General features: G+C 42.4%; 1 protein-coding gene across 1 annotated transcript in view; it reads right to left on the reverse strand.

Moving 5' to 3' along the window:
* Positions 1-314: 314 nt before the first annotated feature.
* Positions 315-12,678, reverse strand: part of LOC126230413 (RISC-loading complex subunit tarbp2-like) — a gene marked incomplete at its 5' end in the record, with an annotated part of 54,005 nt that continues 41,641 nt past the window's right edge. Inside the window, 1 exon segment of the mRNA XM_049942404.1 lies at positions 315-889. Within this exon segment, the coding sequence (XP_049798361.1) occupies positions 879-889 (11 nt within the window).

The raw sequence follows: 12,678 nt of genomic DNA on the forward strand, positions 1-12,678 counted from the left end.
GATCATTTTTTAATAATGTGTCGTATTACTCAGTTTCAATGTACTGTTGAAACGTACGTACGTACGTACGTACGTACGTACGTGTGTGTGTGTGTGTGTGTGTGTGTGTGTGTGTGTGTGTGTGTGTGAGTGCGCGCGCATGCGTTTTGATTATGGAACACATCAATGTGTTGCACCAACCCACTTTCGCACAAGACATTCAATAACTTATTTGTTGAAAATTGCACAGTTTCGAGAGGCCTTTGCCATGTCAAATGCTGCACTATTGAAACTTATTTCAAATGGGAATAGGATGTACTTCTGGGACAAAAAAATTCTACAGTTTAATTAAAAATTTATTCCTTAATATTTACATTAAAAATATAATTCAGTACAATGTGGAAGCCTAAACTACACAACTCTCTGGCTTCAAAATTACTTTATAAACTTCTCACACATGTAACACACACAAAACATTAAAAATGTAGCCAACAAACCGGCAATAAGTTTTTAATAAGCATATATTTTTTACATAACATTTCTGTCCCACTGCTAGAACTCATTGCACTGTTGTGCTGCACACAGCCACTTTTATATCAGAAATTCCTTAACTTACGTTTTGATGACTGTTTACTTTTATCAGAGTCCTATGCAACGTAAAATGTTGCGCTTCTTACAGTTATTTCAGATGGAAATAATTCAAACTTCAGTTGTGAAAAAAGGCTCCACTTTAACTAAAAATTTTTTACTGAATATTAACATCAAAATATATTATAAACTCTGTTCATTACAATGTGAGAATGTCAACTGTATAACAATTTCTTGCTTCAAAATGAATTTATATCTCGCACAGACACAATCCTCACAAAATATACATAGTAAAATGCAGGCTTCTTTTCTCAGTTCTGATCTGAAACAGATTTTGAAAGGATTTTTAGATAATTTCACACACCAATAAACAAACAGATTAATGGAATTTGAAGAGACATAAATCCAGTTATATTAACTGATCAAGTGGATACACTTATCAAAATTACAGGCAATTTTATAGCAACGAGTTACATAAAAAGTTGTGCCACAAGTAAAAGCCTTACACACTCCCCCACCCCTCCCCACTCCCACCCCCACCCAAAAAAAAGGTAGAATACTAACTGAACTGAACAATGAGAGGCCACATCATCTTTCGCCTTTTTGAGGAAATTATTCTGGCATTCACATTCATTGAAGACACTCAAAATCTAAATCACAATTTCTGCATGTGAACTGACTTCAAGGCACTTAGTAAAAACTTAAGTCAATTGGTTTGATATCAACAAAGATTATAAATGAGACTACTTAAAGCTACAAATTTAATAACAGATAAATGTAAAAAAGAAGCAATTACAATTCATAAAAAAGCAGCTTTCAGTCAAAAATATGGTTTTTAATTCAAGTCTAATGCATTTTGAGCACTTGCAGCACACCTTCAGATGCTTACATATTTTGACATCATATGCAAAAAACAGTTTCTTGTTCATCCTGTCATATAATTTTATTTTAATCTGATCATGAAACAAATGTGAGTAAAATAAGTAACTATCAAAATTTACTTACTGCTTTTATCAGGTACAAATAATGGCAAAATAATGTGCTACGGGCTTAAAAGATAGACATCGAGTGCTCAAAATGCATCCTGCTTTGTTTTTTAACTGAAGGCTGATGTTTTCTTTTCCTCTATAGCTTACAAATGTAAATCACTCGTCACTCTAGCCATTATGCACAAAAATGACGATAAGTCACTATTAAGATTACAGGAAAACTTATCATCAAATAAGAGAACAACTTAGAAACCCTCCAAATTACTGATTGATAGAAATCGCAAATGGAAAATAAAACAAACCACCGTTTCACCTCTTTCATTTTCCTGTTTATCAATCCTTCAGAAATGAAATTCCAAATGTTTTCTAAAGGGCATTTACTGACCACTAATACCTTTACACTTCTGGAGTTAACTTGCCAAAACTGCACCCAGACCTTAAAAGGGATCTTTGTTAGTTTTTATGTGACATTTATTGGAGAAATCCTACAGATATTTTTTAATTTGACTTTTCATAAACCAAACATACAATTTCAAAAAAACTCGTTTACTGTTCACTTCACAATACATGAAAATATACCAAAAAGAAATTGATCAGGAAACCTTAAGTAGGCACGTGTTTAGTTACAAAGTGCTTTAGCAAGCTTTACTGCCATTTAACACTGAGCATGAGTTTTGAATTCTGTGGCTTGTCCCAGTTGGTTGGTTGGTTTGTTTACAGGCGGGAGAAGGGACCAAACTACGAGGTCATCGGTCCCTTGTTCCTAATAAAACAATGCCACAAGTGTGAGAATAAAACGAACAAAACATATAACACAAAACAGAAAGAAAGGAAAAGCCACAACAACGAAGGGAAGGCAACAAACACTAAAAGGAACAAAAGAGGAGAAGAAAACAAGAGAGAGATGCTAGAAACAGAAGAGATGAAAGCAAATTACAGCGGCTGGTCAACCACGAGAATAAAAAGGGGAAGCCAGCAACTCTGCAACACATTGAAACCTCCACCCTAAAAGCACTAGGGTGGAGGACACAGAGGGACAAAGGACAAGCGCTAAAACCTACATAGAAGTATAAAACAGACTCTCATAGATAAAATTTAAAACTAAAGCTGCTGTGGAGGCATTGTCACCCAACGCCGAAGGAAGCATTCTGGGAAAGTTAAAAGTCTGCCACAAAGCGGCTAAAAGTGGGCAGTTCAGCAAGAGGTGGACGACTATCATTTGGGAGCCACAGCGACACTGAGGTGGGTCCTCGTGACGGAGTAGGTAACCATGCATTAGCCACGTATGACCAATGCGGAGTTGGCAGAGGACAACTGATTCCCTCTGAGAGGCCTGCATGGAAGGCTTCCACACATTCAAGGTCTCCTTAACGACATGCAGTTTGTTGCGCGTGCTGTTATGACATTCCGTCTCCCAAAGCTGGAAAACCCTGTGGTGCAAGACAGAACGCACGTCAGCTTCTGAGATGCCTCCAGAAGCGATTTCCGCATCACCTGTTTGGCCAGACTGTCAGCAAGTTCGTTGCCGGGGATTCCAAAGTGTCCTAGAGTCCACACAAACACCACAAAATGGCGGGACTGTTACAGGGGATAGCTGGACTCCTGAATGGATGCTACCAGAGGGTAGCCAGGTAACACTGGTTGATAGCTTGTACGCTGCTCAATGAGTCAGTACACAAGGCGTGAGCGGATGTCCTCAAGAGCACGAGATATGGCCGCCAGCTCTGCAGTGAAAACACTGCAGCCAACTGGCAAGGAGTGCTGCTCAATATGGCCTCCATGAACATATGCGAAGCCTATGTGACCATCAGCCATTGAGCCATCGGTGTAAACCGCTTCAGAGGCCTGGAACACGTCAAGAATCTAGAGAAAGTGACAGCAGAGAGCAGCGGGATTAACAAAGTCCTTAGGGCCATGCAGAAGGTCCTGACGAAGCTGCGGCCAAGGCATACACCATGGAGGCATACGTGAACAGACGGCAAGTAAAGGTGGTAAAGGGAAGGACTCCAGTTCGGAGAGAAGGGACAGCAAACGAACCACAATCTTTGGTCCTGATCTGGGCCGCCGATGCAGGAGATTGACTGACGCGGGCGGGAAAAGGAGACTGCAATTCGGATGCTCAGGGGAACAATGAATGTGTGCCGCATAACTGGCGAGCAGTTGTGCACTTATGATCTGCAGTGGAGGCACACCAGCCTCCACCAGTACACTGGTCATCGGACTCTCCTACAAGCTCCTGTCGCTAATCGAACCCCACAGTGGTGCACAGGATCGAGTAAATGCAATGCTGGAGACGCTGCCGAACCATAAACCACACTCCCATTGTCCATTCATGATTGGACAAGAGCTCTGTAGAGCTGCAGCAACGTACAGCGATCCACACCCCAATTGGCGTTGCTCAGGCAACGGAGGGCATTGAGGTGCTGCCAGCACTTCTGCTTAAGCTGACAAAAGATGAGGGAGCCAAGTCAACCGAGCGTTGAAAACCACTCCTAGGAATTGATATGTCTCAAGTACAGTGAGTGGATCGTTATTAAGGTAAACTGCGGGTTCTGGATGAACAGTACGACGCCGACAGAAGTGCATGACACATGACTTTGCGGCTGAAAACTGGAAGCCGTGGGCTAGAGCCCATGACTGCGCCTTGTGGATGGCTCCCTGGAGGTGTCACTCAGCAACAACAACACTGAAGCAGCAGTACGAAATGCAGAAGTCGTCTGTATACAGAGAAGGTGAGACAGAGGGCCTGACAGCTGCTGCTAGACCTTTAATGGTCACTAAAAACAGAGAGACACTCAATACATTGGGACTGGTCCCCAGAGACCCCACTCATACCATGTCGCAAGGATATGATGTTGCCAACTCGTATTGCATGCTTTATGCAAGTCAAAAAAGACGGCAATCAGGTGTTGCCGTCTGGAAAATTCTGTTCGGATGGCAGACTCGATGGACACAAGATTATCAATGGTAGAGCGACACTGGCAGAAGCTGCCCTGACATGGAGCCAGCAAGCCACGTGACTCCAGGACCCAACCAAACCGCCGACATACCATACGTTCCAGCAGCTTACAAAGATTTTTGGTGAGGCTGATGGGCCGATATCTATCCACATCAAGCGGATTTTTACTGGGTTTAAGCACCAGAACGATGGTGCTCTCCCGCCATTGCGATAGAAAGATGCCATCGCACCAGATCCAGTTGAAGATGATGAGAAGATGTCACTTTTAGTCAGATGAGAGATGTTTAATCATCTGGCTGTGGATGCGATCAGGCCCAGGAGCTGTGTCAGGGCAATGTGTAAGGGCACTGAGGGACTCCCACTCTGTAAATGGGGCGTTATAGGATTCACCACAGCATGTAGTGAATGACAGGACATTCCCTTCCAGCCTCCGTTTGAGTGTGCAAAAGGCTGGGGGGGGGGGGGGGGGGGGATTCTCCAACGCAGAGGCTCAAGCAAAGTGCTCAGCAAACGCGTTTGCGTCAGTACATAACTCGCCATTTATGTTAACACCAGGGACAGCTGTTGGGGCCTGATACCTGAAAAGACGTTTGGTCTTTGCCCAGACTTGGGAAGGTGACATGTGGCACCCAACAGTGGAGACATCTCTCTCCCAACACTCCTCCTTCCGTTGTTTGATAAGGTAGTGAACACATGCACAGAGCCGTTTAAAGGCTATGAGGTGCTCCAGGGAAGGGTGCCACTTATGCCACTGTAGAACTTGCCGACACTCCTCAATTGCTTCAGCGACTTCCGGCGACCACCAGAAGAGCGAGGGATCGCGTTTTCTGCTGCAGAAACAATCGTGCTAGTCACCTGCTCAACCATCTCATTGATGTTACCATGTGGGGGACATTCAGTGGTGACAGCAGAGGTGAAAGTTCCCCAGTCCGCCTTGTTCAAAGCCCATCTGGGCAGGCGATTGAGTGCCTGATGCTGGGGCAGTGACAGGAAGATGGGGAAGTGGTCACTACCACACAGGTCGTCATGTGCTCTCCAGTGGATAGATGGGAGAAGTCCTAGGCTGCAAATTGATAAATCAATGGCCAAGTAACTACCATGAGCCATACTGAAATGTGTGGCAGCCCCAGTATTTAAGAGGCAGAGGTCGAATTGCGACAGTAAAGTTTCGACATCTCTGCTTCGGCCAGTAAGGACGGTACCACCCCACAAGGGGTTATGGGCATTAAAACCTCCCGAAGTAGGAAAGGTTTAGGGAGTCGATCAATTAGTGCAGCCAATACATTCAGGGGTAGTGCACCATCTGGAGGAAGATATACATCGCAGACAGTTATTTCCTGCGCTGTCCTTATTCTGACAGCCACAGCTTCAAGAGGGGTTTGAGGGGGCACATGTTCACTACAGACAGAGTTTAGGACATAAATGCAAACACCTCCTGAAACTTTATTATAGTCGCTATGGTTCCTGTAATACCCCTAATAGCCGCGGACAGCAGGGGTCCACAATGCTGGGAACCAGGTTTTCTGGAGGACAATGCAGATAGCAGGTGTAAAGCTTAACAGTTGCCATAGCTCAGCCAGGCGGTGGAAAAAACCGCTGCAATTCCACTGGAGGATGACATTGTGAGACTGGGAAGGCATGGAACATTCAGTGAGGCAGTTTGCACCTCAGTCACCTGCTGCCACCGATTTACTGCCTGAGCAGTCTATATCCATTGTGTCTGCATGTCTGGCGAGATCTAGGTCCTCAGCGGACGCCAAAATCTCCATCCCATCCTCAGCCGCAGAGCTTGTAGGTGGTGGTGTGGGTGCCACTGCAATTTCTTTGGTCTTAGGGGTTTTCTTTTTGGATTTCTCTCACTGCTCCTTGGGTTTCCCTGGCTAGTAGGTCTTCACTGGCTAAGTCTCCGGGACTGAGGATGAGCGTTAAGCCCTGCAACCAGCTGCTTTTGGACTCTTCAGCCACTGGCAGATGTTGTCTTTCCCACTAGAAGAAACCTGGGAAGTGAGAGACCCAAGCGACCCCTTCCTACTTACGCTTCTCCGGCTTAGAAGTGGGGACAGACGTCCCCCACGGTTGAGGAGTGTTGCTCCTGAAAAAGGTGGTGCAGGAGAAACAGGGAGGGAAATGCCCCCCACCATCAATGGGGCAGGAGTAGTCTTCCGGCTCTGAGAGGTGACCTAGGTTGGCAGCATAAGACGATGTCGTACACACAGGATGCAAGCGTTCAAATTCTCCTCTTAGCCTCAGCGTAGGTCAGTTAGTCCAGGGTCTTGTACTCCATGATATGCCTTTCTTTCTGGACAATCCTGCAGTCAAGCAAGCAAGGTGAATGGTGCTCTCCGCAGTTGACACAGATGGGAGGCGGGGCACAGGGAGTATTGGGATGTGATGGGCGTTCACAATCTCGGCATGTGATGCTGGAAGTACAGTGGGAAGACATATGGCCGAACTTCCAGCACTTAAAGCTACGCATTGGGGGAGGGATGTAGGGCTTTACATCATCTTGACCTTCTCAGGCAATGTGTCACTGTCAAAGGCCAAGAGGAAGGCACCGGTGGCAACCTGATTATCCTTCGGACCCTGGTGGACACGCCGGATGAAATGTACACCTCGCCACTCTAAATTTATGCGCAGCTCATTGTCAGACTGCAAAAGAAGATCTCTGTGAAATATGATACCCTGGATCATATTTAAGCTCTTATGGGGCGTGATGGTTACACAACATCCCCCAGCTTGTCACAAGCAAGTAACTCCCGTGACTGGGCAGAGGATGCTGATTTGATCAAGACTGTCCCAGATCTCAGTCTGGACAAGCCCTCCACCTCCCAGAACTCTTGCCGTAAGTGCTCAACAAAAAAATTGAGGCTTCATCATCATGAAAGATTCCCCATCAGCTCTCGAACATATAAGGTACTGGGGCAAATAAGATCCGCTGCCATCCTTAGCCTGACATTCCTCCCACGGTGTGGCTAGGGAGGGGAACGATTTGGGGTCATACTTCTGTGCGATGAATTGAGCTCGTGATTGCTTAGAGACTGCTGGTGTTTCACCACCAGCAAGAGATGATGGACCACGCTTCATCAAATGTCATCCACCCTGATGCCACCCACTCGGACCAGGGGCCCTCCCCACGGGCGCCACCTAGCCACAGCAAAGGCCACCTGGCAGGATGGCGATTGCTGGGAGTCCCCATGCCCCAGGGGGAAGGGCATGTACCCCTTGGCATACGTGGGGAGTTAACGGCACAGGCAACAGCTGAGCGATCCCTGTGTGGTCAGAGGGCTACAACCAACAGGGTACATGGCGGCCCCACCACAACAGACTGGCTACCATGCTGGATATCAGGTGCAAAGAAGTCCATGGTCATCGTCAACACAGAAATCGACACTGCATACTGCATGGTGGAAAACGCACCCAGAAAGGTGTCCTCGCCCAAGAGATGGATAATGGGCAGGACTGCAATGCGGCGACAAGAAAGTGGGCTGAAGATCTCAATGCACGATGGACACGATGCACCTTTTAAGACGCCCTTCCCCTATTGGCTCGCTCTTCGGGAAAGTTTTGACGAATGGAGGTCAAACCCTAGAGGAGACCATCACATAAAGGGCAAACGTGTGAAACTCCTTTTAGTCGCCTCGTACGACAAGCAGGAATACCTCAGGCCTATTTGAATCCCTAGATCTGCAGGGGAGCTTGTCCCAGTTTTTCCTGAAACAATGAAAGTGCAGTTTATTAGTTTTGAGATAGAGGCCCCTGAATGATTTGCAGATCTTTAAAAATCGATGGTGGGAGTGTGAGGAATCTTTTTGCATTTGATTTATTGACATCAGAACTTGAAATTTTATGATATGAGATTTATAGCTGTCACACACTAGTTTACAGGTATTGCACATTCTTTGTTCTGGCATTAGAAGCACCATTTATATAAGGCAAAATTGATAAAGTGGGTATCACTCCAATTCTATAGCTTCAAAATGTCTGTTACAAAGTAACAAATGAAGATACATTACCAACAACATGCAGCCAACAAACCAACTTAAAAAACCTCACATAATTCTTTTATTCTGTGTAAAGGTCCTTTTTGAAGTACTTCAGGGTCCTTTTGAGTGTCCAGGCAATGTGACACACACAGATTCATTATTCAACAGACTGCGTCAACGTTCATGATGTGCCTATAAGTCATTTGTTTCTGACACATTGTGAGCAGATCCTTCAATTTTTATGCAGCAATCTGAATGTTTTCACATATGCCATAGAAATAGACATACATCCAGACTGTTGCTCCTTTCTTTTTGAGGGTACTTCAGTACTGTCACCATTAAATTCTGTCTTAAGAAAAAGTTTAATTTCTTTCACAGTGTATTATGTAAAAGTCGTGCATCGAAGTTTTGGGAGCTGTCCTCCTAGATACTTAAACATGAGAAGAGTAGTCTTACGACATACTGTAGACAACGAAAGGATAAAGATTCCCCCACAGTTTTTCGTGTGCCCAACCTTCAGGAAGATGGAGCACATACTTTATCTTTGAGTCAACAGAGTCACACTTCATTTCTATGTGACCTGTTTCAAAAATATCTGATGAACGGACTGCAATTTTAGGTCATTCTCATGCAGCTGACCACCACATACAACTAACACCATCATCACTTATTTGACACACCGTGACGTAGCGTAGACACGTGGCAATTTTAATTCACACTTTTTATTATTATTATTATTATTATTATTATTATTATCTGTCTCATTCCATGACTAACAAGTAAAATCTTCAATTCTCAGATTGTGTAAAGTCAAATTATAAGCCCGCAATTTTAATTTGGTGTAATATTTAGCCACAGGATCCATTTCGAGAGAACAACAACTTTTAGATCAAATTACACAGCCACAACACTTGAGTTGTACATAATAAACACTGGGCTTCTTTTGAGCCAGTTCTCTTCCGTACAAATATTTTTCATCATTATCATGTTTCAACAGCTTTCTCCCCCTCCCCATTGTCAGATTACATTTGGAACATTTATGACACTGACCTTTCATCGGTCTAAGAATCCTAACTATTGTACTTGTGGGATACTTGTTTGCGGTTTGTAAGAGACATTGGTTTGCAATTATGGTTTTCAAATCTGGCTTTACTGTTGCTGTACATCACAGTAATATTCAGGCTTGAGTCAAGAAACCTTCATTATAAATTCTGTTGACAGTGATTCCGTGGTAGGATAAGTCAAGATGTACTAACAGTTTGCAATGTTGTCAGTGTGTGACAATTTTGTACTACTCAACAGTACTGTAACAGCATTTTGAAAAAGCATTTAACACCAAAGCTTCCACCACACTAGAAGTTGATAACAGAAAAATCACAACTGTATGCTCTCATGGAATGGAAGGCAATCTTTTATATTTCTTGTTATTTGATTTTTATTTCCTGAAATGTTTCATTAACTTTCATAGCCTACTCTCTATTACAACTACATAACAGGAAATGTATTTGAGAATGATCTTGACATTTTGCTATTATAAAACCTACATTTATATTCTATGATGAGAATCATAGTGATGAAGTTCCACTACATTTTCACTTTGATAATTTCATCCTGATTGCAAGTACTTTTATTAGACATTATCACAATAACAATGTGGCCATTATCATTTGAGGTGGGTGTTTTATCATCATTTGAGGTGTGTATTTCATCACAACTTTAAGACTAAAATTGTTCACTAGACCACGTGAGATTCCAGTAGAATTGGAACCATTTAGACTTCTGAATATATTGGTGTACTTTGTAGCTATTTAAGTTGTCCTAAATACCTGTCTGTAATGTACTGTGCACATAAATGTACAGCTAGAGCACTCTGGGCAACACTTGCACTTGAAATGACTTAATAATGAAAGTTTAAATTGCACACAAAAAATTGTTGGCACATCCAATCAATGTATGTAGATCATCCATATTTGAACAGTGAACTGAGAGCATTCAATGGACTGTCAAAATTGCTAATATGACATATTTGTTATTCTAGCATTAGATAGTACGTGCCAAAACAGTCCCATACTCACAAAATGTATTACATTCACTGTTGTGGCACTACAAAGTAAACTTTTTAACCTGATAACGGATCTTACGGATCTTGCTTTTTATCCTAGACTATCACTGCAACACATTCAAGATTTCCCCATAACAAAGAAGACAAAAAAGGAACTCACTGATGTATGTAAGTCAAAATGCTGTTTTCTGCATTTTGTGACATAGGAGGGACGATATTTGAAACTCTGTGTGTGTGTGTGTGTGTGTGTGTGTGTGTGTGTGTGTGTGTGTGTGTGTGTGTAAAAAAAAAAATCACTGTTGCTAATACAAACGTCCATAAATCTAATTTCTAAATAAATGGAAATAGAAAACCCGTCCCTTGAAAAGAGCCTCGATAAATCAAAGAAATCATTTGTTTTGGTACACCTGATAAACTTAAGCAATTGTCATGACAGATCCTCCACAACTGTTGACTAATTAGCCACTCCCAAGTGGAAGACTTGCATTGCTGTTGCTCCACATTTTTCATTGATTTTGTGCGGCATACTAATGCTGCAGCACTCATCTTTAACATGCTAGTGTAAAAGGCAACATAAAATGACCAAAGTGAAAAAACTGTGCAATTCACATAATTGTTCATGTACATAAGCTGATTTTTGGTTCTCTCTCTGTATGCCAAGTTAAATCACATGTTTCAGATAAAAATCACTTTAAAAACTTAGCCACAAAAATGTGACAAAAAATTTAAATTTGTTTTCATGTTGATAGTATCACGACCTGTGAGCATGTTACGATATGTGGAGTATTTTCATAAACTATGTCACGAGAAACATACTTTGTGCTATAGCATCAGCTATAATCAACATTTGAGTCTAATGTACAAGTCCAGCAACAGTATTCTAGTTCAAAGAATCATTCACACGGAATTTCAGTGTATACTGTTGAATAAACATACATTTTTGAAAAATTTTGGATAGTTCATTAAGTTATGAGTGTTGTTCATAACCTATTTTGTAGTAAATCAGGATTTTTTAGTTACAGATACTGTAAATTACCAACATACTGGCTCACATTAGTTTTGTGTTTTAACAGGCGCTTGTATTGTCTGCATTAATCCTAAGTTAACACCACTTTCAAATTTGTTAGTGAATATACCCTGAAAAAAATTTCAGAGAAACTGTAAAATTTGATCTACATTTTTCTGTCACCATAACAGATCTCATTTTCTATCTTTCCGCAGGAGCTATGATTTCCCTTATTTTATCGTGGTGATCGTTCTGCCCTATGTAGGTCAGCGTCAACAAAATATTTTCGCATTCGCAGGAGAAAGTTGGTGATTGGAATTTCGTAAGAAGATTCTGCCGCAGCAAAAAACGCCTTTCTTCTAATGATTTCCAGCCCAAATCCTATATCATTTCTGTGACACTCTCTCCCATATTTCACAATAATACAAAACGTGCCGCCTTTCTTTGAACTTTTTCGATGTACTCCGTCAGTCCTACCTGGTAAGGATCCCACACCGCGTAGCAGTATTCTAAAGGAGGATGAACAAGCATAGTGTAGGCAGTCTCCTTAGTAAGTCTGTTACATTTTCTAAGTGTCCTGCCAATAAAACGCAGCCTTTGGTTAGCCTTCCCAACAACATTTTCTATGCGTTCTTTCCAATTTAAGTTGTTCGTAATTGTAATACCTAGGTATTTACTTGAATTTACGGCTTTTAGATTAGTCTGATTTATCGTGTAACCGAAGTTTAACGAGTTCCTTTTAGTACGCATGTAGATGACCTCACACTTTTCGTTATTTAAGGTCAACTGCCACTCTTCGCACCATTCAGATATCTTTTCTAAATTGTTTTGCAGTTTGTTTTGGTCTTTTGATGACATCATTAGTCGATAAACGACAGCATCATCTGCAAACAACCGAAGACGGCTGCTCAGATTGTTTCCCAAATTGTTTATATGGATAAGGAACAGTAAAGGGCCTATAACACTACCTTGGGGAACACCTGAAATCACTTCTGTTTTACTTGATGACTTTCCGTCAATTACTACGAACTGTGACCTCTCTAACAGGAAATCGCAAATCCACTCGCATAACTGAAATGATATTCCATAAGCACGCAATTTTACTACGAGCC

Source organism: Schistocerca nitens, unplaced genomic scaffold, assembly GCF_023898315.1.
Source record: "Schistocerca nitens isolate TAMUIC-IGC-003100 unplaced genomic scaffold, iqSchNite1.1 HiC_scaffold_385, whole genome shotgun sequence".
Lineage (NCBI taxonomy): Eukaryota > Metazoa > Arthropoda > Insecta > Orthoptera > Acrididae > Schistocerca > Schistocerca nitens.